The sequence below is a fragment of the Carassius carassius genome, chromosome 25 (assembly GCF_963082965.1).
Source record: "Carassius carassius chromosome 25, fCarCar2.1, whole genome shotgun sequence".
Taxonomy (NCBI): Eukaryota; Metazoa; Chordata; class Actinopteri; order Cypriniformes; family Cyprinidae; genus Carassius; species Carassius carassius.
In genome coordinates this window covers 10,961,210-10,986,051 of record NC_081779.1, presented here as the reverse complement: position 1 = coordinate 10,986,051, position 24,842 = coordinate 10,961,210, and the positions used below count along the sequence as shown (strand labels likewise).

The following is a 24,842-nucleotide window of genomic DNA, read 5'->3' as shown; positions in this document are numbered from 1 at the left end:
TACAAGTAAGTGCCGTAGAGGAAAAGTGTCAGCCTAAAATAATACATTCAGACTCAAAGCAGCACCTCTTGTGCCAAAACAAAGTTAATTTAGAGCAACTTCCTTCCTTGATATTACAATCCTTATCAAATGAATGTAATATCAAATAAGAAAGTTGAACTCGGCCAACTTTGATCTGGCATGAGAGGCATTGCTTTGATTTCCCCTCTGTCTTGGTATTGCTAGTCAGAGCAATACCAAATTCAGGTGCACTTGCAGATATTATCATTTAATTAGTAAATGTTTTCAACATTATTGTTGTTTAAATGTTCTTCTTTTGTGGTTCATATCGATAGGCGTTATTCTGCAAACAAGCCCTGTCAGTACTATAGAATGTGTTTCAGTTACACCTGAAACCAGAGCCTGAATTCAGTCTATAACTGCTGAAAAAGTACCACACCAACTCTGTGTTTGAGTACATATGAGTAACCATAGGTGTGAGTAAGATTATTGTCCTTGACTGCTGCTTGTATAATCCCTTCCAAATTATATGCATTGTATGTTGTATAATTATACATGCATATTATATAATAAGGCTATACGCTAGTTGTTCCTGTTTGATACATGAATATAATATCAATGATTGATGATATTTTTTCTGGTCCAGGATTGGTTTCTTAAGAAATCCACTTGACAGCGTAGATCGTTGAAAAACTACAAATTCAGTTCAGAGCTTTAAAGGTGCTCTAAGCGATGCCGGGAGTTGTAACTTCTTGTTGACGTTCAAATTGTTGTCAAACAAAACGGAGGCTAGATAGACCCTTCCTCCTCCTCATCCGTGCACTAACCCCCCAAACCCCACCCCCAAATCTTTCTTGTCGGTTATTGGCTGGAACAGTTTGTTATGTTTTGTGGTGCGGGTGAGCCCAGTTAGTTTTTCTTGTTGTTTGTGGAGCCTGTGGTGTCTAGAGAGACCCCGTTTTTTTTTACAGTGTGTTCAGGGGACAAGCAGCTAGCGGATAGTGAGGAGATGTTTGCTGGATGTGACAAAAAATGTTTTGGCCTAAAAAAATGTGACATCACTTAGAGCACCTTTACAGTTTTTCTCAATTGCTTTGGCACATTTTTCGAAACAGTCTTAACATTCTCTAAACTATGAGTGCAAATGTCACAACTGTTTGCAGGAACTTCAAAACTTTATAGCATGTCTGCAAAATGTAGTTACTCACTCAAAACATTTAATTCATGCTTCAAAACCTAGTTATTGTATCAATAATTTGGCCATGGCCACCAAAATCTAAAGTATTTTTGTCATTGTGTGACCCACACTGGTCAAAATGTTTAGTTGTTTTTTCACCACAACAGTCAACCATGAAAATTAAGGGTTTAAACAAAAATCTCATATTTGTTGATAAAAAGTCAATAGTATGTAGAAAAAAAAGTCTATGAACATTGACTCTCAACGCCTTGACTCTTTCACGGTTCCTCTCAAATGGCACCTTATAGAGCTGTTTCATAGTCATCTGATGTCTTTTTAAAACTGTCTATGGTGGAAATGCTGACAGAATTTATATTTGCAAAGAAATTTTCATTTATGATTGCACTTTGGATCTCTCTTAGCCTGATGGAATTGTTGGCTATGACCATGTTGCAAATTTCTTGTTCTTGCAGTTGGTTAAATACTGCTGCTCTGCCAACAGCGCGAGGTTGTCGTGCAGTTCTATAGAATAAACAAATAGACTTGCATTTACCTTTACAATATTGTTGTTTATACTGTAAAAATACTTTACATACTGTAAAACAAAAAAAAAACATATTTACCTGTTTTCCCTACGAAAGGTTTGCACAATTGATGACACTGTGGACCTGTTTACATTAGGCTGTACTCTTCGACCAGCCTCTTCCATTGTAAAACCATGATTTATGACATGATCCACAAGTGTGGCTCTGATTTCATCAGAGACTCTGACTCTTCTATTTCCACCTCTTCCTCGATTATTTCTTCCTCTACCACCACCACGTATTCTTACACGCCTTCCAATTGCTCTTCCACGAGCATGTTGCTGCAGTTCAGGGTTGTGAACGTCCTCCATTCTTCTACAGCAGTGATTGTGCTGTGGGCAATCTACATATACTGTATATATACATATATACAGTATATATACTCCCAAAGTTGATTGGTTAAATGGTTAAATGGTTGATTCATATTAGAGGTAATTTGCAATTAGATTGCCAATGCAATTAGAGGTCATGTGCCAATTTAGCAGACATTACAAATAATGTCAATGTCAGATATATTTTAGAATATACATTCATGTATACTAATTATGATAATTGAATAGATCGTTTTGAATGTGTTGGCTTACACAATAAAAAATGTCTGAGAAGTTCTCAAGTGTTTGACAGTGTAAGTGAGAATCGAGTCATCAGTTTTGATCAACAAGCCATATGCAATTATTTGTTGTCCAAACTGCAGACAGTTGTATGTACTCTTTGCACACATGTGCCAAAGCATTTGCACTTTGCTCAAATCAATAAGACATTCCAATCTGATGTGAAAAAGAAGCGAATTTTTCAGAGATCTGAACTTAATGTTTTGGGAAATAAAAAAATCATTTGAAAACTGAGCCAAAGCAATTGAGAAAAACTGTAACTACAAGGCTTTCCCATTTTTGGTGAATTAGCGCCAACTACAGGTCAGAGGATGGTATCGCTATGTAATATGGTTTTAGTTGTGTTGCGTTGAACACCCAGGCCTACAGAAGGCTACATTGCACAGGATGATTATTTTAATGTAGCAAGCACATAGTATGCAACGATAAATGTTTCAAACGGCATTGAACTTCACATGACCTCATTACGTCGCATGTTTGATTCAAAATAACCTTACATTTTAACCTTATTTATTTTGTACAAATGTCTGGCAACCTGATCAAATATCATCTGTCACTATTCAGCGCTTGAGATTGATTGAAATTTGTTTCATAAAAAAAATAAGACTACAAATAATATATATATATATATATATATATATATATATATATATATATATATATATATATATATATATACACATATATATATTTATATATATATATATATATATATATATAATACCTCTACAATTGTGCATATGGCCATGCAAAAAAAAAAAGATTGTTCAGTGGCGCCATCTACTGACCAATAAATGTCATTACGTCTTGTGGTAAAAGAAGCACAAGTAGGCTACCAGTAATAGGTGCGGTTATATTTGTTTGAATAATTAGGCCTATTTCTGTTGTATTTTCAAATATGGCCACAACACACTTGTTTTTCAAAGTGTTGCTTAAAAAAGGTACTGCTGCTGTCCACGTTTGAGTCATTGCCTACGTAGAACTATATAGCAGACAACTAAACTTTTTGTGATCATGCACTTTTATTATTCTTTGAATTTTATTCCCTGCAGTATCAAACAAAATAGGACCTGTCGCAATAATAATAATAATAATAATAAAATTACATTTAGTGAGCAACCGTACATTACATATAAAAACTTATGATTTAAAGAAATGCTGTCCATGAAGGCAAATTAAAGACCATTGTTATGCTCTGAAAATGTAAACCCACAGTACAATAAAGCTTAAGCGGCCCACATTACCTGAATTTACCCAACATAAAATATAACAAAGCTAGAATATAACCAGTAGCCTATTTAGTATCTCCTCTTGAATCAGACGTTAGGGTGATGAAATAACTAAATATTTATACAGTGAACCGACATTATAGGCTAATGTTACAGATCGGTTATCTGAGCTTCACTGAACTGAACCAAACCCTCTATTTATATACATTATCTTCTTTACTGTCTTTATTGCGTCTGTTCAGACGCCAAACTTGCTATTTCGTAGCTATAGGCACTGGCAATACTGACCTCTTGCTATGATCCTGTCGGCCTATGTGTGAATTTTACACATATGGTTTATTCAGATTTATGGATCTTGAAAATCAGATGAAAACGAATGAATCGTTGGCGAAGAGCATAATAATAATAATAATAATAATAATAATAATAATAATGATGATGATGATGATGATGATGATGATGATGACGATGATTATAAACGAATCGTTTTCGAACAGGAGATTATGGCATTAATTAATACATTAACTTTATTGAAACACTTAATTTATTTAGGCTGTTATTTGTTGCCACAACATGATCAGTTGACTGAATGGAAGAATGTTTTTTTATTATAATTTATATAGTACAACCTAATTTTAATAAAGGACTTTGTTTTGGGAAATGGTCGAATGAATGATTCATTTAGCCTACTCACACTAACCTACACAAATGGACGCTGATCAAATTAGTGAATTAATCTGATTCAAAAGATTTGATTCACTACGGTGAGTCAGTAATAGCATAACCCTAACACTAATAAAGTAGAGTCTATGGCTGTGTCTCATAACCTAGAGACTCATCAGGCGCTGGGTCCGAGCGCGCCTATACAAGAAACACTCGATAGGTGTCTCACTATCTTTGACATGTACAGCCAGAGCATCTGTTCGTGGGAGAGCGTAAGGTTTGACTGTGTTCTAGAGAGCAGTAGGTTCCTCAACGTGCCTCGACACCGTAATCAACTTTTAATTAAGTCATTCGCGTGGTTCTGCAGTGATCGTTCAGAAGTTTCGCCATGGCGAAAAAGAGTTTTTCCACCAAAAAATCTTTGAGGAATTTGTTTTCTAAAAGTGAAGCAAATCTCAAAGAGTCCGTGGAGAAAGATGACAGCAGCAAAGGAACTCTCAAATTAATTAAATGGAAGACAATGAAATCGGACAGTTTACAGGAGAGCCTAAAGGCTCCAAGGTAAAACCATTTCATTCTGTTTGCCGATATAACTAATAGGCTTCTGAATGATCCATGCTTATTTTTGTCCATGTAGCCTAGCCTACGTGTCAGATAGTCTAAAACCAATATCCAATTAACCGATATGTAAAACCACAAGCTAAAACAATAATAATAAAAATAAAAGAATCACGAGACCAATGAATGTTTGTTACTGTGATTTTACTTATATTTGAAGCCTATATTTATCTTAATGTTCTTGAGTTAATTGGGACAACGTTCTGTATGACAGCCACACTACATTTGTAATCCAGTACTGTAGCTGCTAAGACTGAGCATTGGTAAAAATTTTGACAATTATTATGTTAATAAATAAAATGCAACGTTTTATTCTGTAAGTATTTAAAAACTAGCTATATTCTGTAGTCAAAGTATAGTTTGCTTTAATTTGATTCAGCTGCTCCGCTCCCAGTGTTGCCAGGTAGGCGGTTTTCCCGCGGAATTGAGCTACTGTAACACTGTTGCTGCGTATTGTTTTTCATGTTTGCGGGTTGAATCCCCCCCACCCCACCCCACCCAAAAAAACACATATTTGCGGGTTGACCCCCCCCCCCCCCCCCAAAAAAAAAAACAATCGTACCCCCCTGTAAGTTTATCAATACTAATTGTTTAAACAGCTATTATGTAAAAGCAATGTCAGAATAGATATATAGATGTATATCTCTAGCTCTGGTCTAACTTTACCCATTGCATGGGTGATGATCATAAAGAGATGGACACCGCAAAGTTAACATCCCCATGAAGTCAAAATTGATGTTTTTTGTTTTTAATATGAATATGTTAGCCTTAAGGTTATCTATAAGTTACTGTGCTCCAAAACAATGACAAATTCGCATTTAGGAGATATAAGCATTCAAAATGTACAGTCTCTAACAACAATATGGATCAACAATTTTGATGAAATATCCCGCACTTCAGATTCTCATCAAACTGTCTGTCCAATTAAAAAAGGAAAAGAAAAAAAACTTTCTGTCCAATCAAATGCTCTCTAGAAACCAAAGCATTCTGCCATTAGATGCTGAATCCTCAGATGCCATCGGTTTCTTGTTTACAAAATTAGTATTTTCTGTATGGTGCAGCGCACGATATAGGGGATATGGAACGATTCAGACAGCGTAAATATGCTTTCCATTGGAAAAGAGGTCTGGTTTGGCCTTTTGTCACGTGAACTGCCACAGCGCACGCACACAGTCTGCTCCGGTTCACACAGTGCAGATCAGACCACAAAACGCATCCATTTGAATTATAGCGATATAGATGAGATTAGGAGAAGAAACAGTTAGACAAACAGCACTGACGAGTATAAGAGATAACACCGATACCATGCACCAACATAAATGCCACAATTTTCAAACTACACATCCTCAGCATCATAACAAGCACTGTTTTTGTTTAATAACAGTTTCATATTGAATATAAAGGTGTAATCTATTAGACTGTGGCTGTCAAATGCGGCTTTAACGAGCTCAGTGGCTCGGTTTGTTTTACTTTAAGTAAAAAAATGTTTAATAAGCTTTTTGCGTCGCAAGATAAATGTCCTGTCCTGTTGGGATGCTTATCTGTGAGATTAAATGGTACGCATGTGCCTTAAAACATTGCAGACCTGTTATGCAGTGGACTTTGGTGTTAGTCTTGGCTCTGTCCACCCCTTTCTGTTTGAATATGCTCATCAGCTTCACCTACAGTAGTCAGATGGTGAATGTGCTTAGAAAGAAGTCAGTAGTTGCAGTGTTGCTTTATGGTCCCTTTCAGTCATATAAGTGTAACTCATAGTCATATTCATATAATCATTACAATTGTTCCGTAATTTCAAGGGCGGTAGAACGCTGGTGATTTATAGGCTGCAATGATGGTGATACCAGATATTTGTTTCAGCTGTGAATGTAGGTTAATGAGTGAGTTGAGTTTAATCATGTATAATAATCAGTCACTGTAATTCCTACCCAAAAGGACCCAATATTGTGTGAAGAGCATGTTTGTTTGGATGTTTGGATTTGCATATTCACACAACCCAACCCTTAGTTAAAACCTCAACAACCAGCTTTTGTACGTGACTATATAGGTTATACGGCCACAAAAGCTCCTCCCTCAGGTAAGCAAACTGCTGTAATCTTATAAAAACACCTTGGCATGTGACTGTTCTTCAGAACCTGTCTGTTGTAGACAGGATCTGTCCCCTGTGTTTACTTGGCACAATACGTTGAGATGCTTATTCAAACACTGTTCGCCATGTGTCTCCATTCCCAAATAAACTGTGACTCAAAGGCAAACAAACTGTGCACTAACAGTGAGGTCTGTGACAGGCGTACATTTCAAATCCTCAATCCTGTTGCTTGTGTAGACAGACTTAACATAGTTTATAATTGTCTTGGATAGTAGACTTGATAGTAACATTGTGTAGTCTGTGCTATATGGGTCAACAGAAAGGTCTCACAAAGTGTTTGTAAGTTGAGAATCCAACTGCAAATGTCGCTTGCAACCAGAGTGAAACATTTCTGAGTGGCCTATGAGAAGATTTACACTCTGCTGGGAGTCTTTGTCATAACACGCAATTTTGTTCGACAATATGTGACCCTGGACCACAAAACCAGTCTTAAGTCGTTGGGGTATATTTGTAGCAATAGCTCAAAATACAATGAATGTGTCAAAATTATAGATTTTTTATATGCCAAAAATTATTAGGATATTATGTAAAGATCATGTTCCATGAAGATATTTTGTGAATGTTCCACCTTAAATATATAAAAATGTAATTTTTGATTAGTAATATGCATTGTTAAGGACTTCATTTGGATGACTTTAAAGGCGATATTCTTAATATTCTATATCTATAGATTTTCAAATAGTTGCATCTCGACCAAATCTTGTCCGATCTTAATAAACCATACATCAATGCAAAGCTTATTTATTCAGCTTTTATGATTATGTATAAATCTCAGTTTTGAAAAATTGACACTTTAGACACTTAAGTGTGTGTGATGTATATGTGTGTATATATATTTATATATATATATATATATATATATATATATATATATATATATATATATATATAAATAAGCGCCGCCATTACTGCGTGCCTTGCTGCTAAGGAAGTAGCAGAAGTAGCGTTGGTCCCATAGGCGGCTGTAGCAGATGTTAGCTCAAGCTGTATGAAAGGTTATTTTTATTTTGTTTTTTTAGTTTTCAGTATGCTGTCCAGTGATGCCGGGAAGAGCGTGTTGTGTGGTTGGCTGTTTTAACAACAGCACAAACTACAGGCCTGGAATAAAACCGTTTGTGAAATTCACAAACCTTTGTTGCACATTGACTGCCCATGTTTACGGCCATATGTTATAGAATGTTATAGAAGTTTATGAAAATAATTATAGAAGAGCTGTTGTAAAAATGTATTTTTTATTTTATTTGTATTTTTTTATGTAAATTACCTGTCTGGTTTCCTGTGCTCTGGAAAGGCACAGGACTTGAAATCTATTTCTTGCCTCACTACATAAAGAAAATTAATTTAACTAATTTAAGTTAATGATAACAAGTATTTTTTTCTGTTGAGTTAGTTTTCTGTGCTACCAGCAAATTATATGGTTATACCTAAAGGAACTGGCTACACTGCTTGCTTAATGTCTTCCATCACACAGAGTGACACTCATACTTTTGCTGTTCTCCCCTCTGGGGAGAAGCTTGATCAAAAAACCAAGATAGTGAAGAGTAAAAGTTTCAGCTTGTTTTCACCTGATGCTGTTGGCATTACAGTGATAACCTGTAAAGGTGAGACCTTTAAAGAATATAAATATTTTTACAGTTACAGGTTAAACAAATATCACTTCAGTGATTACGCTCGGGTTCAGCTTTAATTTGTTTATGCATCTTTGAACCAACACATGTTCAGAGTCATGTGCCTGAGGGTTTTTAAGAGTTGGTTTGGAATGTGAAGCAGGATATTTAACAAAAGACCCTGCAATCTTTAGGCCTCAAACAACTCCCTTCTGATTGCTCTCATGCTATGTTTAGGTTCCTAGATCATCACTGCAAAAACTTTGAAGCTGTAGAATCAGTCTCAGCTGTCTACATGATATTTTTTGAAGGATTCTTTCACATAACGCAAAGCATAAGTTACTTCAATTCATCAGTCATTCAAGTTACTCAAGTAACAGTTGCTCTTTGTTTAAAATAGGTTTAAGTGAATGACATGATTAACTTTCAAAAAATGTGATTGCTTCTTTCATGACAGGGACTTTTGGATGCACCTGTTCCACCTTACTATTTTCTGTTTAATGCTGGCCAAATCATGGCAAAAAGAAAAAAGTCCCTGGACACTGGATTTATTTATTTATAAAATTTTTGCCATAAGTCTATTTTCTTACACCTTTACTATATCGATTATTTTGACTTATGTCTGTTCTAGAGACCTCACAACTTTTTGATAAAGCTCTAATTGGTTTTCTTATGGAAATATGTTTCAAAATAATCCTGAATGCATTTATGACTGTAAAGCATATCTGTGTGTGTCAAAATTGTGATTTAAAATCGAAATCTCTAAATTGATCAAAGAAATCGCAATAGTTTTTTTTTTTGGCCATATCGCACAGCGTATTGAATACGCTGTATGTATTCAATAAATACAGTTAACAATCTAGCTTCTGAGTTAGGCCATTGTTTTCATTAAGAAAGTGAATAAGAGTCATGATGCACTGATGCTTGTATTCCTGACTGCATGACTGTTTTCACTGTGATTTGCACCCATTTAACTTATTTTAGGTGGTGCTGTACAATGGGCCACACTGGGTGTCTTTGTATTAGTGCACTTGTTTTAGAGAGCACTGTGTGTCCACATCTTGTTGTCTGAAAGCATGCAGCAGGTTTCCACTGAATGTATATATTTTTTAAGAGAATCAATAACCTGTTTACACATTGTATTTGGATGAGCTTAGGAAAGACTGATGATTGAATGTTTCACATTCTCGTCATTTTCGCTGGCTGACTCGAGTGTTGGCGCCACACAACAAACTCAAGGCCACTTTGAGTTTGCTTTGTTTGCTCTTTGTGCATTTATCTGAACTTTAAACCGAATCCTCAATCTCCAGATCTCTAACTGAATGTCGTCTTCCACAGAACTGAGTCTGGGACGTTGGGAGCTGGGACGTTGGGAGACAGTGAAACTCAGGATGATGAGAGGGGGGCTAAACGCAAGACATCTTTCTTTGGCACTGTCTTCAGGTCAAAGGTCAGAGAGTACCTCACTTGTACTTCAGTATACATACAAGTGTATGGCTATGCAGTACCTAGGAACACTTATCTTTTGATTTTAGAGTTACAGTTTTTTTCGATTGCTAAACGACAGTGGGCACAACTGGAGTCACATGTGCAAAACTCTAACTACAGTCTGCACAGCAGCAGTTCATGTGGACCAAACTCTAGTTCGTTTTTCATTGCTTGAACACAGTTTTCAAAACTCTACACACTTATCCCACGACTTTAACCACAACCTGCACAACACTGTGGATTTACAGCACTTTGTTCAAATGCTAACACACTACTGTCAAAACTGTGAAGCACACATTCAAAACAGAAGAGATTTCAAACACTGCTGATTGTAATTTCAGGATTAGACCCACAATTATTTGTTTGAATTACAGTATGTACTTTTAGTTTCTACCTTTTTTTTCTCATTACTGTAAATTACTACAGACTATTGAAGCAAACTGCTAATTTTCATTTACCTCAAATAATTGTTATGTTCTAAAAATTTGAATAAATCATGTGAAAGAATGTCTCTCTTTTCTTTGAAGAAAATATGACTTTGTATGAAGTCACTGAAATTGTTCAAACTGTGCAGATGAAAAGTGAGTATTTTCTGTATTGGTGTTTGATACTAGTGTTTTTCCTCTCAGTGTGTTCTGAGTGACAGTGTGTGTTATCTCAGCGAGGGTTGTGTGTTGTGTTTGGATGCTCTGAGTCTGTTTTGAGCCGTGTGTTAAGAGTTGTGTTGCTTGGAATGAGTTTTGCAGGTGATGTGAACTGTTTAGCTCAGGTGACTGTTGCTAGTGCAGACTGTAGTTAGAGTTTTGCACATGTTGCTCCAGTTGTGCTCACTGTCGTTTAGCAATCGAAAAAAACTTTAATTTGCAAAAACTTTCAGTATATGGTGGTAATATTTTGCAATGTAAAAAAAAGAGTTAAAATATTACTAATATTTAAACACAGATCTTGAAAATGAAGGCAAAGCCTGTAAGGTCCAGTATATTCACAAAATAATAAAAATAAACAATACATTTATTACCAAGGAAGGAGTCAAGGTTTGGCTGGTTAGCGTGTCTCCATTACCCCCTGCTGGTAAATGATCTAACAGCACCATCTTTTTCAATTCCTGCTTAAACTTCAATTTGATTATCAAATTAATACCAATTTAGCATAAAATATTTGCAGATGAATCCTATCTTGAAACTGGATGGTTTTAAGTGCACACTGATCCCAAATATCAATTATACTTGTTTCAGAATTGTTAATTGCTACAGTCAATCTCATATATTTACATCCATATTTTTAAATTTAAATGAATGAATAAATAAACAGTTATTTATTGATGAGGATGTAATGAAAAATGATTTAGTCTCTCCTGTCATGCTTGTGTTCAGTAGTACAGAAAATAATATGCATATTTGTTTTGTTTTTTTTGCACGGAAGACATGCACAGACATGATGAGGGATACAGATGATTAAGGCGAATTTTGCTAAATGTCATTTTAGGAGCACTGAGTTGTGTGGAAAACATGAGGGGGCCTCATTTTGAATGGTGCTGTATATATTTCTTGTTCTTGCTTCTGTCCTGTCCTGTTTTTTTAAAAGACTCATGAGTCTGTCTATAAGCCTTTAAGGCCATTTATAAGCTAGTATACTCCAAAACACTGATCGAAACCAAGCAATTTTATAACAAATTCTTATTTTACATTACAGTTTTTTTCGATTGCTAAACGACAGTGGGCACAACTGGAGTCACATGTGCAAAACTCTAACTACAGTCTGCACAGCAGCAGTTCATGTGGACCAAACTCTAGTTCGTTTTTCATTGCTTGAACACAGTTTTCAAAACTCTACACACTTATCCCACGACTTTAACCACAACCTGCACAACACTGTGGATTTACAGCACTTTGTTCAAATGCTAACACACTACTGTCAAAACTGTGAAGAACACATTCAAAACTGAAGAGATTTCAAACACTGCTGATTGTAATTTCAGGATTAGACCCACAATTATTTGTTCGAATTACAGTATGTACTTTTAGTTTCTACCTTTTTTTCTCATTACTGTAATTCCGTAAATTACTGCAGACTACTGAAGCAAACTGCTAATTTTCCTCTCAGTGTGTTCTGAGTGACAGTGTGTGTTATCTCAGTGAGGGTTGTGTGTAGTGTTTGGCTGCACTGAGTCTGTTTTGAGCCGTGTGTTAAGAGTTGTGTTGCTTGGAATGAGTTTTGCAGGTGATGTGAACTGTTTAGCTCAGGTGACTGTTGCTAGTGCAGACTGTAGTTAGAGTTTTGCACATGTAGCTCCAGTTGTGCTCACTGTCGTTTAGCAATCGAAAAAAAACTGTAAAAATGTGTGTGTGTGTGTGTGTGTGTGTGTGTGTGTGTGTGTGTGTGTTTATTTTCCAGAGTAAAATCAGGAACTGGGCACTTTAGTTTTGTTTTTGGTTGCACAAAGGTTCATATATTTTGGTTATAATTCCTTTTTTTACTTGACCAGCAGGTGGAGCTGTTTGCATGTGAATGTACATGAATGTGTGAGTGTTTATTGTGGCTGGCTGAACAATCCACAATGACTTCAAAATAAAGATTTCAGTAAGTTAATAAAAGTTGACTTGATGTGCTTCATGGATAGTGTATATCGCTTTTCATGTAATTAAGGTTTGGCTTCAGATGTTTTACATCAGATTCAGTATCACAAAAATGTGTTGTGTTCGTAATCAAAGATGCTCAGCATATATATATATATATATGTATGTATATATATGTATATATATATGCGTTTGTGTGTGTGTGTGTGTGTGTGTGTCATATTAAAAAACTGAGACTGAGTTGTGCCTTTCACAACAATATTGATTGGTTAAGTTATATGACAGGTTGACTGATGATGACCTGCAGATATGGCCATTTTGAACTACTGTACCACCCGCAGTTCTAGGAATACAAGGGCCTCCACCCAGACTGACAGACAGTTACACATCTCTCTTTATCTCACTTCATGTCATTTCATCCTCTAATGTTATCAGATGGAACACTGAATTCACTTTAGCAGCAGACCTATCATTTTTCACCAGACAGCAGAACAAGATTTAATTTCCCAATGAGATAAATATGAATTACTGTGATAACACATGGTTGTGACTAGGGATGGGACGGTATGAAAATTTAATATCACGATTATAGTGACTAAAATTATCACGATTATCAATATTATCACGGTTTTGTTGAAACGAGATGAAAGTGTTCAAAAATAGTTGATGCTCACACTGAAAACATTTCAGCAAGTTTTATATTTAATAATCAACAAACAACTAATAAAACAAGCAACTCTATGCACTTAATTTAAAGAAAGATTAAATTCTGTGGCATTTCCTTCCTTACAATGAAAAGTGTAGAAGCATAGAAAAGCATAGAAAAGTCACTGACTTTCGCCATTCCTTCTCGAAAAAAAACAAAAAAAACATTGTGCGCTGCGCTTGCGTCAGACTGTTGCTGGCTGGACATGATTTAATAGTGAGTTATTAAAACCGCGATAATCAAACACGGTTTTAATGATAATTCATTTTTAAACGATATTACTAACCTTCAGCACATTTTATCACGGTTATCAATAAAACCGGTTATCGTCCCATCCCTAGTTGTGACTAAATTACTAGATATGCAACTAACAGCTGTTTTGAGCATCTATTAATCTGTCGATTATTTATTTTTTTAATATGATTTTCTTATTTTTTATTCTTCTTCATCTTCCTTGTTACTGTTTATATAAAAATCCCATTATAGCTATTTGCAGTTTCAGGTTTCATTTATTATTAAATTTGATGTTTAACAACAAATACAGTTTTATTTGTGCTTCTACTCTGTTGTAGTCTGTGCTCTTGTTTGTCATTAATGAAAGTGGTTAAATCACATTCAGAAAATAAAACAGTAGGGTGTTTCATGAATACTTTAGTAACAAAAGCTCTTTCCATTGAATCGTCGTCTCATACCTCTCGTGCCCAAGGAATTCATTAGACAATACCAATCAGGCAGGTTATTATGAGACATAATGTTTCTTGAGTCAACATGCGAGGACTTGTGTATATACTGTATATATATTTGTTATATCAAATATCAACAAAATACAGATGAATATGAACGCATCTTTATATTATATAACTTTATTAATTTTATGTAAATCTTTAATCTTTGTCCTCTTTTTTCCAATTCATTCTCCCCTTCACCTCCTTTCTTTTTTTTTTTTTACTTCTATACTTTAACTTCTGACTTAATATTCCTTTCTTTCTTTTTTTTAGAAAGTGCAGCACAGTTACTCGGAGAGTGACCTCCGTAAATCTAAGGGCTTTGCTGTATCCTTATCCTGGAAGAAGAAGAAGAAAAGTGATCTACCCCAGGGACTTTCAAGCAGTAGTGAAGCCCCAGTGCTCAAGGATCGCATCAGTGAACAGGAAGAATTTGACATCCAGGAAGAAACCGAACAAAACCAGGTTGGTTTGAAGACAGCAGTGCCTACACCAGAACCCTCCTGTACTTCTGACCAATCCCAATCCCAGAATATCCTGAGTGACATGTCTAAGCTTAATGAGGAGGATGCAGGTTTTGTGCCTTCAAATCTGGACAGTACATCGATACCATATATTGACTCTTCACTGTCTGAGAGCGATGCTGACCAGACCCCCCCAGATAGCCCATCTGAAGATAAATCTGTTCTGTACTCCAACCCTGAGTCTAAAATAACTGACTCATTCAGGCCTCCTCTGAATATGGAAACTGCAGCAAGTACAGTCACATGCATAGTCCATAAATCAAACATTGATCTGAACCCGATTGGTGTTTCTTTTAGGGATGATCAGCCTTTCTCTGATTTTGAAACACCTGAATCAGGAATTTCAGCAGATGTTGAGGTCAACACCTTCACCACAGACATTACTCCTAACAATGACGAAATTATTTTTCAAAAAGAGTCACACCTGGAACGTAAAGAATCAAAAGATGTAACCTCTGCTATCCTCTCCATCCACGAGAGTTCCATCCCTTCCATTCCCCAAAGTTCCATCCCTTCCACCCCCCAAAGTTTTGACTCTTCCACCCCCCCCCAGTACCCCCTCTACCATCCTTGATGATTCCACATCAAACAATACTGTGACCCAGAGTTCCAGCTTAAACTCATATACTGCCGATACCCTTCCAGAACATTCCTCCAGTCTTCCACATTACATTATATCAACTGAGGCAGAAGATTCTCAAACCAGCGCTGCAAATAACAGAAACACATCTGCCAGCAATGGTAATGCCGTCAACACTGACCCCTTCATTGCCGATATGGTTTCATCTATGCCAGATGTGATTGTATCTAGCACTTTATCCTCCTCCATAACCAAAGAGAACAGTTTGGATGCTGATACTGATAAAAAGCCAATTTTATCTCTGTCCAACACTGATGATTCTGAAAGTGATTTAAGTTCAGTACCTCAAAGTTTACCCACAATCACTGTACATTCCAATTTAGATTCAAAATTACTGAAAGAAACTCACCCTAAGATTAATTGTGAGACTATTTCAATGGATTCTTATGAAACAAACGATGATTTTTCCTATTGTTCAGTGGAACCTAGCCCTGCTGAACCTGTCCTTCTTGAGAATGAGTCAAATATCTCTTTACCTCAGTCAGCTGTTTCAAGAACCTACACCATCAAGTCAACTGTCACCTTTGACCTTTCAGGTTCCTCAGACCTTATCAGCCCTGATCATTCCCAGAGAGGTCTCTCTAACAATATGTCTTATTCAGATGTGGAATCCCTAACTGAAATATCAGAACAACACCGAATAAGTCAGGAGAATTACCAAGCTAAATCGATCATCTCTTCAGAAACTTCCTCGGATTTTCCAGACAGTGATATCTCCTGCACTTTGCCCTCCGAAGTCATACCTGCCTTCATAATTCATCCTCCCCCTCACTTAGATGTTTCAGACCAGGTGTTCAGCTCTCAAACCCCAAAGACAGATGTGGACACACAACAGAAAACATTTGAAGAGTATGAAGATCCTGAGGAAGAAGTTCAGGATGCATCTACTCAAGTAAGTCATGAGTTGATTGACCAGGTTGAAACCACAGCAGTTCTGACTACTAGAAATGACCTGAAGAACAAAAGTGGACCAGAAGTGGAGGAAGGAAGTAGATTAGATGATATTTATAATGAAAATCAAGACATTACATTTGTTCAAGACCCTGAATCAGAGCAGATAATAGAAGGCCAGGCTGAAACCACAGCTGAGAGTATGGACACTGGAAATGACTTTCACATGTCTAGAAAGGAGAAATATGCCCAAGAAGTTGAGGAACAAAGTGAATTAGGGGACATTTATGATGAGAAGTATGTAGTTCCATCGAATCTAGAAAAAGACACCGGATCAGAGCAAATCATGGATGTTTTATCACAAGAGCAAATGTTATTTTACAAGGTTTCTGAAACATATGAGTTAGTTGAAGTAAAGAGAAATGAATTGAAAATGGTCCAAAGCACAAGAGAAGCATCTGCAACGCAAGGTGCAATGGAAGCAGAGGTATTTGGAGGCATTGAGGTGTTGACAGGTCAAGCAGAGCAGCAGATTCACCATCTTGCTCCACTGAAACCAGCCCTACCAGTCAATCAAGAATGTAGCCCTGAAGAATGCACTTCTGCCCCTCCCTTCTCTGAGCCAGTGAAGGTATCGCTTGCAGATTCAAGCATGGACACACACAGTCACCTGGAGATTTGTCTCCACCCCTTGGCCCCACACCAGTCAGGCGGAGAGATAACAATACTGGAGGACACGGCAAGGTGCAAATACCAAACAAGCACTGATAACCACTACGCTGAGGAGGAGGAACACACCACCGGTGAAGAGACTGTGGATGTAGCCACATTTCTCCCAAGATCACAGGGCAGTGAAAGTCAAGAACATAACAGTGAGAAGATCTCCACTGCACACACCACAGAGGAGACCTTCAGACACACCAGAGACACAAGCCACAAACAGGGAGAGGTGACAGTGACAAAGGTAAAGATAGCCAGAGATAATATCACTCACAGGAATTGGGTAGAAATCAGCGAAAGTACACCAGACAACAAAAGGGAAAAGGAAAATCTAGCAGAAGTTAACGCTGTTCCTGATCAGCTACTTTCAAGAAGTTTAATAAAAGATGAAAGGTGAGATACACGATTTTTACATTTTTTACAGGCAATTTGTGTACTGTTTGAAATATAATGTATTGATCTGAAAACCTGATGTGAATACTTAGATATATTTTTATGTATAAATGTATAACTAAAATTATATATATATATGTGTGTGTGTGTGTGTGTGTGTGTGTGTGTGTGTGTGTGTGTGTGTGTGTGTGTGTTTATAAATAAAAAAAATATATATTTGTAAAAATTATTTTATTCATGCATTCATTCATGAATAGGTTAATAGAAGATGCTAAATCAATTCAGCTTATCTTGCTTGAATTACACACTTTTCGCATGGGGAACAGAAAAATGTAACCCCTCAATTCTGATCGCATGTGATTTACATCACATATATATTATTTCATTTGGCTGACGCAACTATCCAAAGGGGCTTACGAATGAGGAACAGCGCCAGCAGTTTCTCATGATGGCCATCAATATTTGCTGTACACCATGCCAGGTTTTAAGTGTGAGTGTGTGCTCAAGCTAGAACATAAGTGAAATGAAGAAAAATATAGAAAAAGATATTAAAAAAAAGGGGTTATTATATGAAGTGACTTTGTTTATGGTTGTTCATTTTTATGATTAAAGTGATATATGAGATGAAGTCAAATTATGGGAGATAGATATGGGCATAAAAGTGTTTATGTACAGCACCCTTCTTATTCCACGTGTTCAGCAACTATGTTGGCTTCTGTTTCTCTCTCCCTGCCAGTTTCATTGTTTTTTTTTTTTGTTTTTGTTTTTTATGGAGTATATATACAGAATTATTATTCTGTCTCTTTTAGATGAGTTAAGATGAAATTCAAATTATTTTGTACGTGAGGTTGAAATTCTTATCCCAATAAGGGACTGGTTTATCAAAGCTTATTTTATGCATGTGTTTGAGTTAAATGCAGTTTCTAACATGATGTCCATTTGTACAGATGCTAGTACATTTTTAACAACAACACTGGGAATGTGCTTCAATGCAAAAATCAGTGCACTTTCTTGTTGTAGTTCTGAGTGATGCCTAGTATGTGGATGTCTAGAATGATTGCAGGGATGCATGTGACAGACAGACATTACGAAAGACTTGTCCCCATTGCCTCGTTCTTATTTGTATATTCTTAGCTTCAACCTTGTTATCAGTGCTGTCTGTCTCCTAACATGTCTCATCAGATATTTTGTGAATAGAATGTTAAATGTTTTTGCCTGGAAGTGTAATTGTGTAATAATGTGCTATTTAACTTTGGTTTTTGACATTTAGCAAAAAATGAAAAAATAATAATGATGACCCTTATTTAAAATTAATTTCCTGGTTTATATAGGCAATTTTATGAAAATTCCAATGTTTTTATTTTGGTCTGAAAAAGCTGAAATAATCCCTACAATTACTATAGTAAACTGTCAGAAATGTGTCTGATGAAGTATTTACTACAGTTGACCCTTCGCTAAGCTCCGCCCTCTTTTGATTACTGACTCAGACAAGCTTTATGGAACATTCCATCAGAGTGAACCAGAGATTTCTGTGAACAATATGATTGTCTGTAGAATGTGCTCATGAAGTTGTAAAAATGGACATTATTCTTACATGGGCGTATGCAATTTTTTAATCTGTCTTTCAAGAAATGTAAATTAAATGATGTGAAGTTAATATTACTTTACCTTTGAGCAAATGTGTTATGCATGTTCATTTGGGAATGAGTGCTGACAAATAGTCTAATCCTTAGCATGCACTTAGCACAAGTCGTGCTTATACTATATATACAAGATTTGAAGAATTATATTGTATTATTATAGTATTGCATTTGAAGTAATATTCTGATAGATCTAAAATTGAATGATACCCATAGGGGGAGGTATTGTATCATATCTGGAACACACACCTTTGAATTGATCATGATTTTTAACAAACATACATGCTTTGTAACAATCTTTCAGTTCATTAGGCAGATCTCCATCAGTCTATAATGGTCATGAGTGTTTGTGTAAATACTCAGAAATGCTTGTTAGGGACCAGTCAGCAATTATGGATGTCATTTCTATTCAAGTGAAATGGAGACTTTAAGCTACACCTAAACTGACAGGGACAATTACAGATCTCTGTGGTGTGTCACATAGCATGTGAATTGGCTAAACACACAAACATCTACATTCCTAATGCGCCTGACCTCTAAAGCAAAGGCTGTAAGAGAATCAATGTAACTAGAACGGACAGCTTGAAAAAACACTTTTTTATTATTTAGGCAATAATGTTTTGTTTTAAGTAATTTTATCTCTCCAGTGAAGCGTGTGTGGTGAACACATGCAAATAACCACAGAACAGAGCTTGGCCACCACCCAATATCAGAGCCACAACAATTCTCAGAATGTAGACAAAATGCTCTGGAAATTCGCCTGAACTAATGTGTGAATATGTTGGCAAAGAACATAATACACAAGTGTGAAAAGTGGTGCAGTACAGCTAGTGAGTGTGAATTTCAAAGACATTTTATTAAAATCTGTTGATTATATTTCAAATTGCAGGGGACCAAAGATGGAATGTGAGGCTCAGCTTTACCACCAGGGGGTGTGATTCACTGTAGATTATCCAGAGTGACTAGTTCTGCCAACCTATAACTTGATACTGTACTTCTCCCTTTAATTGTCTCAGGGCTAAATGTAGTGAAAAAATAAACTACATGACATAGTAGTGTTCTGTTTTTTTTTCTCTCTCTCTGTTCTCTGTTCTTCATCATATGAAGTGATACATCCTCTTTATCTTGTCTCTGTGTCTTGCCTTTAGTCAAATTATAAGTAATTGTTTCTTTAAAATAAATTAAACATATATTTATCATAAAGTGAAAGTAAACTAAACCTACTAATGTTATTATTTTAAAATGTGTGTACCTGTGTGATTTGATGTGTGTATATTAATGTGAGCATATAACATGCGAGCATTCAGTTTATACTCTTTCTGTTTTCAGTCTGATTATGTGTGGAATGTCTGTTAATCTCAAGCCAAGGGTCTTCCTGTTTAGATAATATTTAACTAGTATTCTGTAACTAGCAGAGACAAACATTTTGGGAATTAGTTCTATCTTGTGTCTGTAAATCAAAGCCAGATAATATATACACTATATCTCTCTTGTTTTTAATAGTGCCATTATAATGCCAAATCAACTGATAATATTTGCTATGTCAGGTAAAAATGCATTACTACAAAGTTGATGAAGAGACATTGCTTTTGAGGATAGTGATAAATCACAATGCAATATGTTTTATTTATTAATTATTATTATTTTTATTTTTCGGTTAAGTTTGTAATGAACTCTATCTTCATACATCATGCTGAAAAAGGCAACATCGCAAATGCCATTTTCTGTGTACCCAGAAGGCAATGCCCTGATTACTGAAGCAATTGACACATTTACACATTTATTGATTATATTTACTGTTGTTGTTACATGCTCAGTGTTGTAAAGTGATTGCATACGTAGTCTTTTCCATTAGTAAAATGTACTATGGTATAGATTCTGAAGTTCCACTCATCGTTTTACTATTGTATGGCGTGTGATTAAAGCTTTTAAAGCTGTGATTCATTTTGAATTGCCCTTTTAACACGTTGTTTCTCGAGAAACTTACCTACCCACATTGTAATACACTCCCATATAAGAAAGGGACAATTATACCCTGCATGATCTGGCTGCCATTTGTGCTTTTTTATGCTTCTACTTCAAATATGAATGTATTAATTCAGGGATTCATGAATCAAACAAGTGTCCAATTCCTTTTCACATGAACAGAGTTTGGTCTAAAAAGTACAGATGACAAGGTTCTCCATATTTATTGGGCATAGACCTCATTTTATTATAGTCAAATACTGTCACAGCAACTTTGTAGTGCCTTCTAATTACATTTTAATGTTTCACTTGCAACACAGTAGCTTTGAAATATGTGCTGAGTATCATTATAAAAGATGATTAAAGGATTTTATTTATTTATTTATTTTTTATTTATTTTTTACTATTTCACATTTATCCTTTTGTTCTAGGTTCTTACATGCATCCACTGTTCTCAGTACAGTGATTGACAAGTCAGAAACAGTAAACCAAGTGGAAACTGAGACTGGACCTGATACAGACATGAACTCTGGTGTTTCGGTGCTAAGTACGAAGCTCAGTCGGCCATCATCTTCTCGAGAAGGCAGAGAGGATACCATGGTGGTCCGCAAAGTGTCCCTGGTCAGCACTGACAAAGAGGGAAACTTTGGTAACCATGAAAGTCCATTGGACAGCATCAGGCTAAGAGATCAGTCAGAACCAAGCAGAGCCAGTCCTGAGCTTGAGAGGAGGTGGAAAAGTCTCCATTCCAACTCTGAAGAAAAGCAGTCCAGCTTCACAGAGAGTTCAGACTACACATTTACAGATAGCACATACCTGCGTTCCTCTCAACTTTCCCCCAGCTACACGTCTCATTTTCATTCTCCCGAGACCCACCCTACTACTTTCTCCTCAGAGACTAAAGGTAGCCTTGGCAACAGTAACTGGAAAGTTGTGGAGAGCGAAGTTCATCAAAGGAGTGAGAGTGGGAGGAGCAGGGTGGAGCTTAGTTTACCTGTAGCGAGAGAGGGAGAGGGAGAGCAGGAGATAAGAAGAACAGTCTTTGACTCACAGGCACATTTCGATTCTCGCTTGATGATCGCGGAGGCAGATGACTACTCCCCTGATGTTTTCCAAGCTACGCGAGTAGAGCTGATTCCCTCACCCACTGGCCCTGAACCTGACACTCTTTCTTCCACATCTTTCTCAGAAATGGATAACCTGGTAGACACTCTCAAGAGCATGGAGCGACCGGTCCGGCAAAGGCTTCAACGCACCCCATCCAACACTCCCTTCTCTTCACTGCCACCTATTGAAGAGGATGCACCAATCTCATCCCCTACTCCACTCTCTCCTCGTACTCCAATCTCATCAATTACTGAGCCAAAGTTGTTGAATGGAGTTTCTAGTTTACCTCCAGACATTGGCCTTCACTGGAGTTCCCCCAAGGACATGCGCTCTCCATTGACCATGATGAAGGAACAGCAGCTCGGAGAGACCCCGAATTGGGGGCTCTCCCTGCCCCTGAGAGCTTCGGCCCTCAACAGCATCGTCATGCGCAGGGGCTCACTCAACGATCTGAGTACCGAAGAAAATTCTAAAAAAGGACACACAAATGCAGGCTCATCTCGCCTGGAGAACAGCTTCTTCTTCCAGCCAATTGAAAACGGCAAGTCCTCAAACCGCTCCATCTTCCGTGCAGCATCTCTCCCTGAAATCAGCCCTAGTCAAGAGCGAATAAGCTCTGCCATGAAGGGATCTGATGCCTTGCTCAGTTCACGTATAGAGCGCTTCTCATACCTCACATCTCCATCAAATTCCCTCAGTGGGATCACTGAAACTTCTCGAATAAGTGTGGCTCCATCTGTCCAACAAAACTCGCAAGATACCTCCAGTTTCGACCCCAAGTCCACTGTAGAACTTTATCGCTCTCTGACCTCTGAAACTCTCCTCAAGAACTCTCAACCTTTGAGCCTTCAGCGCAGCAGTAGCCTTGACGGAGGTCTTCTAATGAATGACACAAAGAGCTTCCAAGTGAATCAAAAGCCAGAACCAGAGCGGAACGTACTCCTCAAATACAGAGCCTTCCCTGATGCATATGTGAGTATTGCTTTGCTACAATACATGTTGGCATTGTCTGTATCTTCATTTACATTAAACACTTAGGCACTACAACATTAAAGTATTTTTAAAATGCAAAGCAAAAGGGTGCCATGGTGAAGTTTACCACTCTGAGAACGAGGGCATGGAATCAATGAGAGTGTTGTTTTTTTGTATTGTGTCACTACTCTGTTTTTCCTAGTCCTAGTCAGCCTGTTAGTGTAACCTGATATGAAACCACTTACACCAAGCATTGTGTTTTAGACCTGCTCAGGTGTAGGATGCACTAAACCTAGACTACTCAGCCCTGTACCTGGATATCTTGCAGAGCTTCGCTCCAACCCTCCTTCATTTTACCTACAGACCTGGTTAGAATTTTGTCTGTATCATTAGAGTTGGAACTAAACTCTGCAAGAGCTGGACTGAGCACCTCAGCCTTAAACCTCAGTGAATGGAAGGCTAGAAGGTGTGTTATGTCACCTCACCATGAAAGGTTTACAATAGAGATTGATGGAAGTATACATTACCGCAGTCCTCATGCAATATTCACATTTCCTCTTGTCCTCCAAAACAGACACTGAGCAGTTCTGTAGAGTCTTCTTTTTTATTACTGCTTTACTGTACAGAGCCTGAGTTTGCAAGTCAAATTTAGATTTTAACCAAAGTAGCTTCACCAAAACTGTAGTTTGGTTAGTTTGTATAGTTACTAGGTGCAACCTTCAGCAGTTAAAATCATACTCACTTTCATTCCCTAGGCATTCTATCTATTTGGAGCACATTGATGTTCAGCATATAAGGCTTTAAAATGTCTCACAAGTTTGATCATGTGAAAAAGGACTATTAATGTTACTGTGGGAAAGACTTTTATGATTTAGATATATGAAGTGGTTTGTCACTAGGGAGTGACTTCAAATGATAGCACATCCACTATAAAACACAATTTGACCTCTATCATTCACGTCATACTGCTCTTGCTCTGTGTTGAGTTGTTGTTGAGTTATCTGACAGTTCAAACCACATCCAACTTTATATTAAAATTAAATATCCATATTTTTTTCTATTTGCCACTTGATGCCACATAAACCCATTTACAGGAGCATTCTACTTCCTGTCCCACAAGTAATGGTATCATAATATGCGAACCCCCTAAATAATGATAGTTCTGGTTTCAATTAAAGACTTTGGTTTCCTGTAATTATGCATAGAGCAATGCCCTTTTTGAAGTTACATCTGTTCATAATACCAAAATGAAAATTTATGTAATCATATAATCTATATAATTAGGCTGGTTTCTTTTTGAATGCATTTCTCAGTGCATGATCATGTAAGACAAAATCAGCATATTTTTCCCATTGAAAAAAAAACACTGGGAATAATCAAGCTGAATTGCCACTTTCTGAGGACAGGTCAGAAATGGTATCAGTAGAACCGGTCGTCCCTTGGGCTCTTGTAAATAGGCAAAGAAAGAAGGAGAGGCTGATGGAATGTGTCGCTATTTATTATATTACTGCATTTGCTTTGTCTCCTCTAATTAGCTTTGATAATTTCTCTAGACAGGCTAGGTCATGTCCTGCTCAGACACAGCCTTCTTTGGGTTAGCAATGGCTTACTGTAAATTTGCCAGTTGATCTATCGGTAAGCCCCTCCCCTCGAATGCAGATGAGCCAATGGCAGTCGAGTATCAGTTGCACGGGGAGGTGATAATTTCTCTAGACAGGCTAGGTCATGTCCTGCTCATACACACCCTTCTTTGGGTTAGCAATGGCTTACTGTAAATTTGCCAGTTGACCTATCGGTAAGCCCCTCCCCTCGAATGCAGTTGAGTCGAGTATCAGTTGCACGGGGAGCGGAACTCGGACA

General features: G+C 37.0%; 1 protein-coding gene across 1 annotated transcript in view; it reads left to right on the top strand.

Annotated features, from left to right (window-relative positions):
• The first annotated feature begins 4,524 nt into the window (after positions 1 to 4,524).
• The window catches only part of crybg2 (crystallin beta-gamma domain containing 2), a 39,606-nt gene continuing 19,288 nt past the window's right edge, over positions 4,525 to 24,842 (top strand). Inside the window, exons 1-4 of the mRNA XM_059509443.1 lie at positions 4,525 to 4,825; positions 9,974 to 10,085; positions 14,404 to 17,298; positions 21,335 to 22,982. Of these exons, the coding sequence (XP_059365426.1) occupies positions 15,431 to 17,298; positions 21,335 to 22,982 (3,516 nt within the window). The 5' untranslated portion in view covers positions 4,525 to 4,825; positions 9,974 to 10,085; positions 14,404 to 15,430. The remainder of the gene's footprint in view (positions 4,826 to 9,973; positions 10,086 to 14,403; positions 17,299 to 21,334; positions 22,983 to 24,842) is intronic.